Here is an 18,206-nt window from a genome sequence, read left to right on the forward strand (position 1 = left end):
GGTGCTTTTTGAAGTATTTATGGAATGAACAAATGACCATGTGATTGGAATAAACCAACACGCCAATGTTAAAAAATTTAATGAAAACTGTAAACCGAAGAGGATAGAGCAGCACAAAACCAGTAATTCTAGAGCTTTTTTTAGCTCAACAAACCATACCCAAAATTATGGGTCTGAGAATCCAGAAAAATTGAGGGACCTAGAATATAAATCTGTTTACAAAGATCCTGTTAAAAGGCCAGCTATAATCAGAGTTAAAAAAAAAAAAAAAAACACAGGGAGGTCATTAGAGTAAGATCTGCTCTCATGCTTTTAAACTTTATAGACAATCTTATAAATTCTGAAGGAGTATATAGAAGAACAAAAGCATAAGCATGATTTCTGGCTTTGACGATAACAGTTTCGAAGAGGGAGGAAATCTCCATGCAACCAAGACAATTTTTTTTTAATTTTATTTTTTGCCTCATGTCTGGTACTCTCAGTCAAGTGACCTCTTAGTTTGAAGCAGAAAGGAAACATTTAAAGGACTTAGTAGCTGAAGCATCTTGTGAAAAAAGAACCATAATTACAGAAATTTTTGTAAAAAGCAGGGAAGAACAGATATAAAAGGTTACTAACAAGGGTTAGATGAGTAGTAGGAAGGAATTTCAGGGTGCTGCAAGTGGGTAGGTAGGAGGTCTGCAGAGGCATGCTAACGAATAAGAAAAAAGTGAGTAGCATGAAAATATCCGAAAGCACTAAGAGAACTTTTTTTTTTTTTTTTTTTTTTTACTGTATAGGTTCCCTTCTTGAAACTGTTGGAAATACAGAAGAATATAAGTAAATAACAATTGCCTATAATGGCAGCACCCAGGGAAAACCACTATAAATGTTTTTTTTCTTCCTAGCCAAATTTTGTCTGTTTGCTGTTACTGTACAACTTAAAGTGTGAAAATCTTAATGTACAACTCAATGAGTTTGTAGTATTCATGTAAACATGACTCAGCTCAAGATGTAGAACATTTCCATCATTCCAGAAGGCTCCCTTTGTGCCTCTTCCAGTCAATATCTGTAGATTCCTTTTGGCTGTTCTCAAACCTCATATAAATGGAATCGTACAGTGTGAAGTCTGTTGAATCTGGCTCCTTTTATTCATCATCGTCTGTGAGATTCATCTCCGCTGTTGCATATAGTAATTGTTCTTTCTTTTATTTATTGCTGGATAGTTTTCTGTTATATATACCATAAGCTATCTCTTCTGTTGATGAACATTTGAACAGTTTCCACTTTAGGGCTATTATAAATTAAACAGCTTTGAATGTTCTTATGCACTCATTTCACTTCAGTATACATTTGAGAGCAGAGTTGCTGAGTCATAAGGTAAATAGTGCCAAAGTCATGAATATATTATATATATATATATATATATATATATATATATATATACAGTGAAAGTTTGATTGTTGTGTATAGGCCCATGATGTAGTGTGAATTATTTTTTTGTTCATAAAGTTGAGGATCAAGATTCATTTTTTTTTCTCCCTCTGCAAGAATATCCAGCACTATTTTTTGGAAAGACTGATTTTTCTGAATTGTCGTGGTGCCTTTATGTACAATTAGTTGACTACTGTATGGGTCTGTTGTAGACCTCTTCATTCTCTACATTAATCTAAATTATGAATATTTAGTTTAAAGAAAATGTGATTGGGGCTCCTGGGAGACTTAGGTCATGATCTCAGGGCCCTGAGATTGAGCCCCCCATGGGGCTCCACAGTCTGCATGGGATTCTCTTTCTCTCTCTCCCTTCACCCCTCCCCACCTCTGCACATGCTCACACGACACTCTATGTCTCAAATAAAATATTTTTTAAAAAGATTTTATTTCAGAGAGAGCACAAGCATGAGCAGGGGAGTGGGACAGAGGGAGAAGCAGACTCCCTGCAGAGCAGGGAGCTGGATGTGGGGTTCAATCCCAGGACCCAGGGATCATGACCGGAACCAAAGGCAGCTGCCTAACCTACTGAGCCACTCAGACACCCCTGGATAAAATCTTTAAAGAAGAAGAAAATGGGATCATGCTGAATATATAGCTTAAATTTTTTTTAAAAGTAGGCTCAATGCCCAGTGTGGAGTCTACTGTAGGGCTTCAACTCATGACTGTGGGATTGAGACCTGAACTGAGATCAAGAGTTGGACACTTAACTAATGAGCCATCCAGGCACCTCTTAATTTTTTTTTTATGTTTAGTACTACATTATGCTTCCAAAACCATTAAAAATGCAAAAGAACTACTAGATAGCTACAGCATAACTTTTCTTTTGGACATTTAAATTTTCCTATTCTGTTCTCTTTTATGTTGCAGACTTTACCCAAATGTCTGATAATCTCTGTCCATTTCGTTTATGTATTAGGCAATAAAAAGTCAATTAGAAGTTCTGTGTGTATGAGCTTTGCTGTGGGGTGGGTGACTGGGTGAAGTCATTTCTTGGAGTCTCCTCAAATATTGATATCAATAACATTTCTTCCATTGGGGCTGTTTAGTTTTTCCAGAGGAAAATTTGTCACTGTTTTCCATTCAGGGTCAGTGCCAGGCTACCAGATATCTTGTAATTATTATTATTATTATTTTTTGAGCCTGTCTTGATTGGGATAGTTGGATAGCATTGTTCAGCAGAGTCTATTAATGGATCTTGGCTGCTATCTCATTTGGAGCTCAGATTTGTCTTAAATAGTAAAATTTCCAATTGACAATTGACCTTTGGTGTAACACACTCTGGTATAGTAGGGCTTGCATTTCGCCTCACCATATTTATAAGGGAAAATGTTCATGTTACAGAGTTCAGTGTCATATCTTGAATTTATTTTATTTTTTTAAAGATTTTATTTATTTGCGAGAGAGAGAGAGCACACAAGCAGGGGGAGTGGCAGAGGGCAAGGGAGAAGCAAATTCCCCACAGAGTGGAGAGCCCGGCTCAGGGTTCATTCCATCCCAGGACCCAGGGATCATGACCTGGCTGAAGGCATCCACTTAACCAACTGAGCCACCCAGATGCCCCTCATACCTTGATTTTCAAGCTCATTATGGAGGCGCCTGAGTAGCTCAGTCAGTGGAGTGTCTTGACTCCAGCTCAGGTCATTATCTCAGAGTCCTCCCCCTAAGGACCTTCCACAGCCTTCTTGGTGGAAGAGAGGAGATGCCGGAGTGGTCTGGGTTTACATGCAGATTCATGTGATTATTGCAGTGTTAGTCACCATGAGCCTTTCCATTAGGAAAGGTCATTCCCTGGTCAGAATGTGATGCCATGTTGGCAGAGAGCAGAGAAGGCAAAGAACTCCTTTTTTCTGAATACCAGTTAGACCCCTGGAAAAATAAGGCTCTAAAATGAGGGACCAAATCCAGATGTCCAAATAGAGAGACCCACAAGCCATATTATAAAGTTTCAATTTATAATAACCTCCTTCAAGTGATGCTCTCACTCATGTTCTTCTACTGGGTTTAAACCCCTATTCCTGCTCAGCTGTTAACCACGTTTTCTAAGAATCACCATCCTTCTGTTTGCCTTTGTAACCAGTTGCCCAAGAGATAGGTTTGAGCCATATTTACCATTACCTTAGCACAGCACCAGGCTCAGCACTGTATATTTACTTGCTTGAATGTCACTCAGAGAGGTTCATTTAGCTTACTGTACTGTTGTTTCCTAGAACTGGAAGTTCTGTAGAGGTACTTTAGGTTAAGCTAGGTTTCTGCCTGATTTGAACTGTTAAAAAATCATCTGGAATCGCTTTTCTCTTTTTCTTCTCTGCTTTTCTGAAGTGCCCCCTTCGTGTTAGGGCTGGCTTCCTTAGGGCTGCAGATTGGATGTTGGCTGTCAGCAATTCTGTAGGCCGTGTCCTTGCTAGATTTGGTGTGTACTCAAGTTAAGGGGAGAGGAAGGTGGGAGTGTGTTAGGAGAACTCTGAGCTTTTAATATCGAATCACTTCAGAACTAGTCCTAGTGGCCAAGGGAATGCCATTTGTGATTGACTTAGTCCTGGATTCCTTGCACTAATCTTTTTTTTTTTTTAATTTCTTTTTATTGGAGTTCAATTTGCCAACATATAGCATAATACCCAGTCCTTGTACTAATCTTGATGAAAAGAGGGAAAGAGTGACCTGGGTTGGCTTAGGTTACCCTGAGCTTATCCTGGAGCTGTTATGGAAGCAAGAATGGATGGATACCTGACTAGGAATCTGACTACCACTATGAAGGGGATGTGGTGGTTCTGTGGGCAACCCGCAAAGTCCACTATTATTTTAATTTGGATTTTCTGGGGGTACCTTACTTTATGGTTATTTTTTGTATACATATGGAGTCACTTCAAAATTTTATTTTGTGTTATAAAGAAGAATTAATAGTGAAATTATTATATTTTGACTATGAGAGTCTTCTATTATGTTTAATTGGGGATAGAGAACCTCTGAATAGGTAGAGTTAAATATCAATACTGCAGATGGGTATTGGTATAACGTAGCAAGATGATAGATACCAAGTTTGTCTGGAGTATGTGCTTAGTATTCTGCAGTAATGCTCTTAATCAAGACATTGTAATGTCAGACACTTATAGAGGTTGCGGAGATGATGGAGAGGAGATGCTGGCCCACCAGGTTTCAGGCCCAAGCAAGAGAATAGTTAATAAGTCGCTGGGGGCTGGGAAGCAATGACTTCCCTCACAGAAGCAAACCATCAAGAACAGGCACCAATAAACACAAATGTGAGGATTCTTGGTGACCTCTCCAGAGTCCTAGGAGCCTGGATGGTATGAGGAGATGCTTAGCTATAGTAATGCTGTTTGTTAGAAGACCCCAGTGTGGGGTCCAACCTTGTTTATGAGAGGATTTCTAGTGCTGGGTTAGCCCCCGCGGATCCAACTCATAACTAGTGTTGTTACATTTTCTGCCTTCTTCCTAGGTTATGTAGTCACATTTGTGGACATTTCAGAGAATTAAAAAAAAAAAAATGGTGTTTTTGTACCCAGCATTATGCTAAGTTCCAAGGTCATGGTGATGATCCACAGCTGACTTGATCCTTGTTCTCACAGCCTACAGTCTAGTGAGGAAGGCAGGCAGAAGGCAAATAAATAGGTACATGAGATATTTGTCAATTGTGGGAATGGTGAGAAAGAAACAGTGGGCAAAACTGAAGGTGTACAAGAGGTTTGAGATACCTTTAAGGTATTTTGTAAATGACCTTGAGTTGGAATTTTCTTCTGAATGATTTCCACTGATTAGATGAAAATAATTTTCATTTTTTGTCTCTTAGGTACATTCTGCAGGTCCCTGATGAACCCAGGGAACCCTCCACCATATCCGGGCCCTGGTCCAACAGCCCCGTACCCACCTTATCCACCACAACCAATGGGACCAGGGGCCTACCCTCCAGGACCTATGGGGGGACCCTACCCACCTCCTCAGGGGTACCCCTACCAAGGATATCCACAGTATGGCTGGCAGGGTGGACCTCAGGAGCCTCCTAAAACCACAGGTACTGGGAGTGGGATATGTGTGTATGCGGGTGTGTATGGGCACAGTCCCAGGTCACCAAAGTTAATGTTTGTATGTTTTCTTTGGCAGAGAAGGAATTCTGGCCTTTGTGTGCTATGGTTGACATTCCCAAAACTTGTAGACTGCTTAGCATGGTTTCTAACCCCTGAGAAGAACTTCTTCCTCAGGAGGCCTGAGGCATTTCTGCCTACTTACCTCTATGTCTTTTATCCCTCTGGGGCTGATGACTTCTTGGTCAATGTGTTTTCTAAGAGTACCTTCTGGAATGCTGCTGGGGGGAAAGTACCAGGTGGGTTCTTGCTCTCTCAACCTGTTGGGTTTTTTAGATTTGGCCTGTTGAGATTATTTTCTCTCTTGGTTTGTTGACCCTCAAGTCATCCTCTTGCCCTTGCTGTTGAATGGCTGATTTTCTTTACCTCTATGTTTTCAAAATTCTCTTGAACCTAATTGAGTTCTCAGAAGGCCTGTGAGTCTTTCTTGTGTGTTAGAACAGTGTTACTCAAAGTTTACTCTGCAGACAAGTGCCAGTCTCTGAATCGCTGTGATAAGTACAGAGAGTGAGAGTAAACATTCAAGAACTTTTAGAACAATTGGACACTGCTATGACTTTCAAACAAGCGATCTTGCACTTGAGAAAAAAGTATCAATCCGTGAAGGATTAGAAAGGAAACATCTTGAGAAGCACTGTGCTAGGTGTCTTGGTGACTGTGAGGACTGTTTTATGATTTTTTGGTTTGCATAATAGTTGCTCTCTTATGGTGCCTTCAGGTTTTTAAAATAGCTAAGTCTACCCGAGTGCTTGTTGTATGCCAAGGGGTCTTTTAAGAGCCTTATTTACATTAACATTTAATCCTTGCAACAGTTCTATGAGGCTATTTGCATTTTATGATGAAGTCATGGAGTCACAGAATGGAGTAATGACTTGCCACAGGTCACCCAGCTAAAAGTGGGAGATTCCAGATTTGAATCCTGATGGTTTGGCTTTGGAATCTGTACCTATAACTTTTTTTTTTTTTTTTTTAAGATTTTATTCATGAGAGACCTAGAGAGGCAGAGACATAAGCAGAGGGAGAAGCAGGCTCCCTGTGGGAAGCTCAATGGGAGACTCGGTCCCAGGACCCTGGGATCACGACCCGAGCTGAAGGCAGACACTCAATCATGAGCCACCCAGGTGCCTAGCACATATAACTTTTCTCCGCCTGGATGACTTCAGATTTTATCAACCACTGCAGGTACATCTCAACTGAAGTGCAAGCGTGCAGTCTGTTCTGTTAACAACTATGTACATTGGTAACTGTTCTGTTTCAAGAGAGGGAAAGGTCCTCTTAGCTGCTGTTCATCTGAGTCTGGTAATCAGTAAGGACTTAGGTTGTGTTGAATGGATAGGTAGCGGGGTAGATGGCTAAGCAGAAACTTAGTCTGTTTATGTTTCAAAGTTCATATTTTTACTACAGAAATTATAGTAAAAAATACCCTTGTTTTTCTCAGGAAACTAGTTTTTTGGAAACCATGTGATTGGAGGTAGCAGGTGCTCATGGGAATGAGGCTTCTCAGGGAATGTAGTTGCAGTATGTCAAGGGTCTCCTGGGATGATATTTACTTTTTAAATTCTTTAAAAAAAGATTATTTATTTGTTTATTCATTCATGAGAGACACACAGAGAGGCAGAGACCCTGGCGGAGAGAGGAGCAGGCTCTCTGCAGGGAGGCCGATGTGGGATTCGATCCCAGGACCCCAGGATCACCTGATTGAAAGGCAGGCGAGAGCCCCCCAGGTGTCTCTCCTGGGATGATATTTAATAATAGTAACTATAACAACTAGTATTTCTTGATCGTGGTGCCTGCTCTTAGCATCACTTAACCTTCCCAAGACCCCTATATCCCATGTTATAGAAGTAGAATCCAGGGTTGGAGAGGTTGTATGTCAGTTATCCATCATACAGCTTAGCACCCCAAAACTTAGTGGCTTAAAACAACAATGATTATTATTACTGTTTATTATATAATATATATTATTCTCATGATTCTGTGAGTTGGCTTTATGTGATCTCTCCTGGGGTCACTTAATTCAGCTGTGTCAGCTTGGCTGGGAGTAGAATGTCCCAAGATGTCCTCATTCACATGAGTGAAGTCCTGGTTTACCTCCATGTGGCCCCTCTCTACGTGTTGTCTCTCATCTAGCTTGGCTCATTGACATGGCAACTGGCTTCCAAGGGGGTGAAAGTAGAAGCTTGCCAGCCTTTTCATGGATAGGCTCAGAACTGGCCCAGCATCAATTACCCATACTCTGCTGTTCAAAGCAAGTCATAAGGGTGGCTGGATTCAGTAGGAGGGGAACTAGATGTCATTGACTGCCACCCCCTTTTTTAACAGCTTTATTGAGAGATCACTCACATACCATACACTTAACCCATTCCAAGTGTACGATCCAGTGGTTCCTAATATAGTTGGAGTTGTATGAGCATCACCACTGCAATTACAGAACATTTCATCAGCCCGAAAGAAACCCATATCCTTTAGCAGTCATCCCATCTCCTTAACCCTCCCCTTCCATTAATCTGTTTTATCTCTGTAGATTTGCCTGTTCTAGACATTTTTACAAGTGGAATCATATGATATGTGACCTTTTATGATAGGCTTCTTCTACTTAATGTAACATATTCAAGATTCATCCATGTCATAAGCATCTGTCAGCATGTTGGTATAGAGCCAGAGGGATTGTTGGTGACCATCTTGGCAGACAGTTCACCACATGGCAGTATACTCCCAATAGTTCCCATAATCTGCATCCGTCCCACCCCTTTCCAAGACCACGGGAATCTCATCAGTCATTACATTGGCTTCAAGTCCAGGATGTCATCATCCGGTATCTAGAAGCAGGCATGGCCTCTTCATGCTTCACTCCCCACCCCTCATCCCACTGTGTCCCTAGCCTACACACCTGGGAAGGGACACTCTGTGAAGCTTTCCCTGTATATTCCACCACCTGGTAGAAATTACCAGCCCCCCATGCTTCAGCTGTATCCCGTACAGTCTGCTTCCTGAGCACTTCCCTTCTCTGAATTCAGTTAATTTTCAGGTTCTGTGTAATCTGCCCCTTTAAGGTCTGATTTCAGTCAGCCTGGCTTGTACTGTCCTAGTGTAGGCTTTTACCTTTTGAAGCTAGTCAAGACTCAAGGCTGCAAGTGACAGTATCCCAGCCTTAAATATTAACAATAGAGGGTTGCCAGAGAACTGAGTAGAGGCTCCAAAATGATAGATGGTGACCAAAACAGACCAAAAAAAGGGACCTAAAGGGCCGGAGACAATGCAAGGAGCAAGAAGGAGAAAGGGGGGGGGGGGAGACCTCTTAGTTATGTGGGAAGTTATGTGTCTTAGTTATGTGGGAAGATAAATCCTAATGAAATAAGATTAGGGATGCTGTATGAAAAGGAACTCGGGAAGCAAAAGCTTTTAGCCAAGAAGAATGCGAAACCAATGTTAGCCCAAGGAATTAGGTCCAAAAAACCCATTCATACGGCCAGCTCTTGCCAACCCAGAATTGAAGGCTTTCTGCCGCAGGTGGAAGGTTGGCATATTGCTATGTAACAGACCACCCCAAGTTAGAGACTGTAATTAGGACGGGGCTTCGCTTGAAAGATCCGTCTCTGCTCCCCATAATAACTGGGGTGCTGGGTCTACTATGTGTACTTTCTACCCTTAAGTGAGATTAATGAACTCCCCTCTTGGCATTATGTTTAAAGCATGAGCAAAGGGGTGCTGTCATTTTGGCTCGCATGCGCAGTACAGAGAAACTGTGTGGTTTGGCGGAAGCTTCAGAGGGGAGGGGGGATGGGAGCCCAACAGCAGTTGGACAGGCGAGGTGGGTAGGGAGGGTCAGAAGATAAACACACTTAGATGCTACTATCTTTATTTTTTCTAATTTATTTATTTTTATTTTTATTGTTTTTAGATTTTATTTATTTATTCATGAGAGACAGAGAGAGAGAGGCACAGACACAGGCAGAAGCAGGCTCCATGCAGGGAGCCCAATGTGGGACTCGGTCCCAGGTCTCCAGGATCACACCCTGGGCTGAAGGCAGTGCTAAACCGCTGAACCACCTGGGCTGCCCTATTTTTTTCTAATTTAAATTTTAGTTAAGATACAGTACAATACTGGTTTCTGGAGTAGAATTCAAGATTTATCACTTACAACACCCAGTGCTCATTACAAGCCGTTCGTGTCTTGTATGTGTGTTCCAAACCAGGCTTGAGCTTCTCCACTCTTAACTGGCTTTGTTTCCCCCTCTTATTATTTCCCTTGAAGGTTAATATCAGTTTAGCCTTAACCTGTCAGCTGTTTTCTTTTTCAGCAAAATCTTGTACTTCTGGTCCATTATAACAAATCATAGTTCTTTTATATCCAGAAAGCCCACAAAACCCCACATCTGATGTCCTTTCCCCCCTCCTCCTCCACGTGGCCTCGCAGTGGGGAAGGCTGGGCATCCTCACGGCACAGCGGCCACAGGAAGCTGGCTTCCCTCATCCTTCAGTGTCAGTGTGCAAAGGTGGAAGCTCCCAGGGCCAACCCCCCCACCCCCGTCTTTTAATTTTTTTTTCAGGCATTCCTTTGAAAGAAAAAGAAAAAAGAAGCTTTCTTGAATTTCTAATTTTGAAGCCATTGCAGAAATAATACAGATGATTCTGTGCACCTTTCACCCAGATAGCCCCGAACCTCACATCATTACCATGTAATGATCATGTAAAGGCCCATCTGCTGGGCCTTTTTCCTTGCCAGGCTCAGAATAGTACCTCATCACACTCCATTGGTCCAAGCAGCCCCAGATCTGTGTAGCCGGGACTCAAGAGTTCACTGCTTGGTAGGCGAGTGGCAAAGCCACCCTGCAGCATGGCAGATGTATTGGGGGAGCTTTGCTAGCAATCTAGCAAGTCCCAGTGATGATAGGTGGACTCCTGTTCAGTGAGGCATTCTAACTACCAAAACTGTTTCTAGGTTCTCGTGACTATGCCACAGTTATGGAATTTACAGTGAAAAATTAAACACAACCGTATCTCCGGTCTTACATCAGGAAATTTGTCTTTTGAAGGGAGGTTCTGTGAATTGGTTAAAAAGTAGTGAAAGAGAGTTTTATTTATTTATTTTTTAAAGATTTTATTTATTTATTCATGAGAGACAGAGAGAGAGAGGCAGATACTAGGCGGGGGAGAAGCAGGCTCCATGCAGGGGGCCAGATGTGGGACTTGATCCTGGGCCTCCAAGATCATGCCCTGGGCTGAAGGCAGGCGCTAAACCCCTGAGCCACCCCGGCTGCCCTGAAAGAGAGTTTTAAAAATTCGTCACCAAAATTAAAATGAAAGCTCTTTAGTTACCTCACAGCAGCAGCAAAGGTCCTCAGATGATCACCCAGGTTAGTCACCCTCCCAAGCTCATGGCCAACCTCACTCATTGGCCCTTTCTGCTGAGCCCTCACGTGGCCTCAGAATCCTCCTTACCACAGCCCCCCTGGGCAGCCACTGAATAGGCTGGAATTGTTGAATGACATGAAACCATTTGCCATTTCTTGCTAGGCTAACCCCGTCTTTTTAGAGATTCAAACCAAAGCCCAGAGAGCTTTAGTGACTTGCCCAGGGTCAGCGAGTTTGACTAGGATGTAAATCCTGGTTCCAAGCTAAATGCTTCTCCTTATTTCGTCCTAGAGCTGTGGTCCAGCAGATTCCACATCAGTTCTCAAACACCACCTCAGGAAAATACCTTCTTAGCAGCCCTTCCCCATGTCTCCACTGCCACCTCCCCCCACCACAAAACACAAAAACCTGATAGTTTAGAGCAGGGGGACATGAGCTTCCTAGTAGCAGATGCAAAGTGGAGTATGATTAATGTGGATTCAAATCCCCTTATTAATACCAGGATCTGGGCACCTTACTTAACCACCTGATCTTTGCATACCTACCTCCCCTTGGAAACCTCACAATGGCTGTCTTTCTCTCCGTCATCTCTGCTTCCGCAGCACCTGGAGCATCTCTGCCACATCGTATGTGCTCAGTAAATATGTGTCAGATGAATGGAAATACCACCATTTTGAAAGGTGGTTGTGAATTCATGTGAGTGGTCTGGGTCCCTTTACCTCTAATCCCCTTCTAGTGCTATTTACCGCTCGGGAGTCCAGATATTATTAGGGCTTTGTACATGTTATTCTGGTTTAGCATTGTGATATCTGGCAAGGTATTGATTGAAAATGAAATAAATTCAGGGCACCTGGGTGGCTAAGTGGGTTAGACATCTGCTTTTCTGCTCAGATCATTATCTCAAGGTCCTGGAATCACTTCCTGCTCAGGGAGGAGGCGGCTTCTCCCTCTGCCCCTCCCCTCTGCTCATGCTTTCTCTCTTGCTGTCAAATAAATAAAATCGTTTTTAAAATAATGAAGTAAATTCTATTTCAGCAGAGTCCTTGGGATGTCCCCATGGAGTTCAAAAGCCCAATTGGCCTTTGAACCAGGTTTTGAGGCCTGTAAATCAGGAACTAAAAGTGACCTTTTTATGGTTCTTGTAATTTGAAGATGGAAAAGGGGAGTGCCTGTTCCAGGAGTGCCCTACTGGGTCATTGACCAGTCAGCCAGAAGCTCAGAATGGCCTCCTCTTTGGTCCAGCATCAACAGTTGGGGGCAGGGTGGTGACAGAATGTCATTTTTTTCTTTCTGGACGTTATTGGTGTCCAGAATGCTTGTCTCATCGTCATCATGAGGATGGAAGAGGAAGGAATTTAATGGTCTGGCATCTCTGGTTAATTGGCTCGGGGTGTGGAATTACAGCTTGGTTTGTTTGAGCCTTTTAAGCTTTTTATCATCAGAAACTCTGATCAGGTGCTTTCAGTGCCCCAGGAAGCCTTTCCAGCAGAAATAAAGTCCAGTTCAGAACCTTCTTTGCCAGGTATCAAATGACAGAGTGCCACATGGTGCCACCAAAAGCTGCACTGCTTAGGAATCTAGGTGGAGTTTCTTTTTTTCCTCAGGCTTGTTTCCTTTTCTGTAAGATTAGGATTACAGAGTGTGATGGGAAAAAAAAAGTAATATGCCTTGGACAGTTGATGGCACATTGGTGGGCACTGAGGAAGTTAGTAGTCTCTTTCAGCCCACATGAATTTTCTGAGTTTTTGCTTGTGGGTGGATAGAGCCAGTGAAAACAGGAGGCCCTTCGGGATGGTAGGGAAGCCAGTTGCTGAATGTCCTTCCCAGTCTACCCTGAGCATCCCCATGGGCCCAAGGCAACTGGGACAGCTCCTGAGTCATCCTCTGCAGTCATAGCCACGACCTGGTCTCCCTCCTCCTGCTCTTGCCCCTGCTGTCTGTTTTCTGCCTGCCTGCCCAACACCCCCCACCCCCGCCACAGTTTCCCATGTCACTCAGAGTAAAAGCCAACATCTCTCTAGTGGCCAGCAAGGCCTGCTCTGCCCCTCCTCCAGGGCCTTCGTTTTTTCTCAGAAACCTGCATACCATGTGGCCTCTTCTGGCCTGTACTCAGCATCACCTAGTCAGAGAGGCCTTCAGCTGCCTCCCGTCGCCCTCCACCTCAGCACTGTCTGACCCTGCCCTTCTCATCCCTTTCCCACTATACTCTCTCATGTTCTTTGGGTGCCTTTCTCCTCCTGCCAGAGCAAGAGCTCCTGGATGGTAGGGACCTGTGCATGTTAGGTTCACTACTCAGTTCCTCCTCTTTGTTGAATGGTTGCGCATCCCCTTCCTCTGTAACACCCTCCACCTAAGCAGGTATCTTTTGAGTCCTCCTCTTTCAGGCCTGACCTTGACTTCTTTTCCTACTACTACTTCTTTTCCTTCTACTCCTGGGAGTGGCCCTTGGGCGTTGCTGCTAACTGAGGTTTTGTGCTGTGTGCCAGGCCTGGTGCTAAACACTGGGTATCCTCCACCATTTAATCAGCAGGACAGCTCTGTGAGGTGGGTCCTGTTAGAGGAATGAGTTTGCCCAGGTCAGAGCTAGTAGGTGGGGAATGGGCATTCTAATACTGGCTCTGACTGGAGAGCCTGTATCTGTGCTGACACCTCTGAGACGGGTGGCTGGTGTCCATGGGCCTTGCTCCTTCACATTTGAAGTCTCCAACTTTCAAATCTGCCTGAGGGCCACACTTGGCATACTTTGTGCTGCTTTGGTTCTTCTTCCTTCTTGGCCTTCTAGTTTATCCTGGTCTCCCACATCTTAATGGCACAGGTTGATAGCCCTGCAAAATATTTCTTTATATCTTATCCTCAGTTTCTCTTTGTTCAATCCATATAACCTTTGTTCTTCCTCTGGCATCTCTTAGCCCATATCCTTGGTCATTCATTTGAATCTTCTGATGTTCAAATGGCGTTTTCATGGAATTCCTTGGAATGCCCTTAGGTTTCACAAGGTCCAGCTTCTTTAAGGCTTGAGCCAGCCCTGTCCGAATTGAGAAGCTTGTGGTTTCTGACCCAGCAGGTGGGTATAATCATATATACTCTGCTCTGAGGAAGAGACAGATCCAGTGGCTAGAAGGATGGAGGCCTCTAGAGAGGGCAGAGGGGGAAGATGAACAAGGAAGGGGTGGGGGAGGTAGTGCTGTTCCCAGACCCAGCACAATACCTAGTGATTCGTGGGACTTCAGAAAGATGTTCTGAATGAACTCTCAGGACCTGTGCAGATGACAGCACACACCTGGAGACCAGTGGGAGAGTTGATTGTGCTGTGATACAGTGTTAACAGAGCCCTTCAATGAGGGGAAGCTGGGCTACTTAAGGGGTCCCCCTGGGATCTGTGGCTCTTTCCAAGGGCTCTGACAGCTGTTTCTCCCAACCGTCTTGAGGGCTCTCTTTTTCCTATCTCAGAGAGGGCTTATGCCTTTATGATCTGCTGGGCTTAGGACCCGTTGAGCCTTGCTTTGGAGGGGAAGCTGTTCCCTCTCTGCAACATTCCGTTGCCTTCCATTTAGTGTTTGTTACTGGCCTGGTTTATTACTGGTAGGCCAGAGGTTTTGATTTAACTGAAGATAAAGAGGTTCAACAGTTTCCTCCCTAAACCATTGGGCACACCAGTGAAGGGTTTATACATTTCTTTCACTCTCTGTAATGGTTTTCTGTTACCCATAGAATAAAGACCAGTATTCCAAAAGGTCTTGAAGCCCGTCATGGTTTGGCCCTGCTAACAGATTGCAGTTCAGTTCCTCAGCCTCACTGGGCCTCTCTTCCCACGTGGCTTTTGTATATGGTATTTCATCTGTATGCTTGTGAAAAGTCTTCACACACCTCTGTTGGCTCAGGTAACCCCATTAAATCCTTCCCATCCTGCTCATGTGTCACTTGAGTGGCACCAAGTACTACCTTCCAACCCCTAGTCTAGGTCAGCTTTCTATCCTCCACTAGTTTTTAATTTCATGATCTTGGCTCTATTTATAGTATTAAAGTCTCCTATCATAGCAGAGAGTTTGTCTGATTTGTCCATTTCATTCTCTAGTAACTTCTTTTTGCTTCATTAAAGATGAAGAGTTTAAAGAGAGGCAGGAGAGGGAACAGGTGAGACTCTGGAATAAACTTTTTTAAGTTGTTCAACGCTGGGCTTGAATTTGCAGAAAAGACTGCACTACTTTTCCCTCCCTCACTTTATTCATTTATTTGCCTGTGTTCAGAGTAAAGTATTTGCTGTGTAGCGCAGGTTGGGGCTCTCTTGCAGGGCTGGCTGTCAGCTATGTGAGTGGTCGGAACCCAGAGATGGAGCTTCGAGTCATCCTTGCCTCCACCTAGCACTCCCCTGACTTCTTCTCTGGCCCGTAAACATAGTGACAGCTCACGCAGGATTTTTTTTTTTTTTAATTTCACTTATCCAGATAAACCGTCATCTGAAATCATTTTTGCATTTTTACTTCCTAGGCAGTTCTTGTTAACATGCCTGTGTCATTTGTACCTGGCTGCCATCGTAGTGCAGAGTCCTGGTGTGTTCTATCTCTTTCCCTTACTTGTCACAAGCATCTTTCCTACAGGGCAGGGTTTCTCAACCTCACAGTTGACATTGGGACTGGATGATTTTATTTTAAGATTTTATTTTTTATTTTTTAGAGAGGGGAAGAGAGAAAGAGAAGGGGAAGAGGCGCAGATGGAGAGAGAGAACCTTAAGCAGCCTCCACACCCAGTGCGGAGGCTGGCTCAGGGTTCAATGTCAAGACCCCGGGATCATGACCTGAGCCAAAATCAGGAGTTGGATGCTTAACTGACCAAGCCCAGGTGCCCCTTAAAGATTTTACTTTTTAAGTAATCTCTGCACCCAACATGGACCTTAATCTCAGAACCCGGAGGTCAAGAATCATGTGTTCCTCCTATGAGCCAACCACATGCCCCCGCTGGACAATTTGTTTGTTAGGGTGTTAGGGTTGGGTGGGGTTTTCTCCTGCCTTGTAGGATGCTTAGCAGCATCTCTTACCTTTATCTACTAAATGCCAGTAGTATCTACCTAATGATGGCAACCAGGTTGTTTCCAGACGTACCAAATTGCCTAAGGGTCCAAACCATCTTCCTTTGAGAGCCACTGAGATGGAGTCTGCATAATGAAAGATTTAAGTTGCTCATTGCTTTTGAGCCCAGTGGCAGAAAGGGATTTCCTAATCAATTTTCTCAGCAGCTGAAAAATACAAGAGGTTTTTTGGTGGCCTGCCTGGGAAGAAGGCTCTGGGAACTTGGAACTATATAGAACTCCCTTCCGGGCACCTGAGTGGCTCAGTGGTTGAGCATCTGCCTTTGGCTCAGGTCGTGATCCTGGAGTTCTGGGATCCTAGCATCAGGCTCCCCTGAAAGAGCCTGCTTCTCCCTCTGCCTGTATCTCTGCTTCTCTCTGTCTCTCTCATGAATAAAACAAAACAAAAAAACTCCCTCTTGACCTCTGACTGGACAGCTTGGGTTTCTGAGTCTCTTTTCAATCTGGCACTGGAGAATGTTGAGTATTTGATACCAGTCCCTATTTATTTATTATTTTATTTATTCAGGAGAGACACAGAGAGAGAGGCAGAGACACAGGCAGAGGGAGAACAGGCTCCCTGCAGTGAGCCCGGTGTGGAACTCGGTCCCAGGATCATGCCCTGAGCCAAAGGCAGACCTTTAACTACTGGGCCACCCAGGTGCCCCTCAATCCCTATTTTAAAACCAGCGGGAGGGCATGTGGCTGGCTCAGTCAGAGAGTGTTTGACTCTTGATCTCAGAGGTTGTGAGTTGGAGCCTCATGTGTGGTGTAGAGATTACTTAAAATCATTAAAAAAAAAAAAAAAAAGGAATAGTTTGAGTGTTGTGGTCCATGTTTTAAACTAAAACTAGCTAAATAATACAGCTAATACTTAAATGGTTACTATGTGTCAGGCACTTTTATATAGTAACTTATTTCATCCTAGGAACAACCCTGTGAGGTAGATCTATAATTTATTATCCCTATCATATAGCTGAAGATTCTGAAGCCTAGAAAAGACTCACTTACTTACATTCACCCAGCTAGGAATTGGCAGAGCTGGGATTCAAAACCAGTCCAACCCCAAAGCCCACGGCCCTCATTGTCTACTATTTACTGGGCACCATGTGAGCTGCCTGACGCAGGGCTGAGAGCTTTATGAACATGGCTTCCCTTCTCCCAGTGTCCTTCAGGCTAAGTGGTATTCTCCTAGATTTCACACATGTGGAACTGGGGTCTTAGAGAAGTTGCCATGTCTTGCCCTGGGTTCCCCTCGCCCCCTCCCCGTGTCTGACCCAGAGCTGGACTCTGTGTCATGTGGCCTCCCATGAATGAGTAAAATAAAAATTTTCTACCTTCATCTTCCTGTTTCCCTTGGTTCAGGCACTAAATAAATGGTAATATTTCTAATTAGAACTTGTTCTTCAGGTGCTTTGTCTACATTATCTGATTGAACCCTTAGAGCAGTGATGGTGGTTTCCCATTTTAGAGATGAGAATGAGATTTGGAGAGAGGAAGTAACTTACCTAAAGGCAGAAAGTAATTTCCTGAGCCATAAATTGAACCCAGGTCTGTCTGATTTCAAACTGTTCTTAACTTTTATGCTCTTTTGCATTCCATTAGGAAATATCCTTAATTAAAATACATCAAAATTAGGAATAGTGTTATTGGTTAGCAGCGGTAAGGGAAATGGGTTCTATGGGTAAAGTCCAGTTCTTTCTGGAGACACTCCACTGCAACTTTGTTCTTTTCACAAAAACAGGTAAGCTTGGCCTTGAGTGAATGCATTGGGCTCTCAGTACCAGCTTTGACTCTTGTTCCACACACTTGTGACTTCAGGCTTTAACTTGATAGATCTGTTCAGCAGTGGACAGTGCTTTGATGACGTCCCTCTAGCGACTGCTGTAGGTGTCATGGACCTGGGCATCATGTGTGCTCACGAAGACTCTGGGGGACCATGGGCTCCTAAACATAGCCTCAGATATTTCCATTCTCTTGGATATAGGAATGTATTCTGGTTTGGTCAGATGCTTTATGCAAAACACTCTCTGTTTTGCCTTTTCAGCAGCCTTAGCCTGCCCAGCACTCAGGGATAATGGAGTATAAAAAGGCAACTGCTCTTGCAGATCCAATTACTGACCTGGTTGGTGGGATGTGCTCATTGCCTGCTGACTGGGAGCTGCTGGGTTGGCTAGACCTCACTGTCCCAGGGGAACAGAAGGTGTGTGTGTGGG

The 18,206-nt window shown here is 43.8% G+C and overlaps 1 protein-coding gene across 1 annotated transcript in view; it reads left to right on the top strand.

Moving 5' to 3' along the window:
- The window catches only part of LOC121497110 (collagen alpha-1(I) chain-like), a 43,677-nt gene that overhangs the window by 11,701 nt on the left and 13,770 nt on the right, over nucleotides 1-18,206 (top strand). Inside the window, exon 2 of the mRNA XM_041766248.1 lies at nucleotides 5,279-5,500. Within this exon, the coding sequence (XP_041622182.1) occupies nucleotides 5,279-5,492 (214 nt within the window). The 3' untranslated portion in view covers nucleotides 5,493-5,500. The remainder of the gene's footprint in view (nucleotides 1-5,278; nucleotides 5,501-18,206) is intronic.

The sequence above is a fragment of the Vulpes lagopus genome, chromosome 8, assembly GCF_018345385.1.
Source record: "Vulpes lagopus strain Blue_001 chromosome 8, ASM1834538v1, whole genome shotgun sequence".
NCBI classification, from domain to species: Eukaryota; Metazoa; Chordata; class Mammalia; order Carnivora; family Canidae; genus Vulpes; species Vulpes lagopus.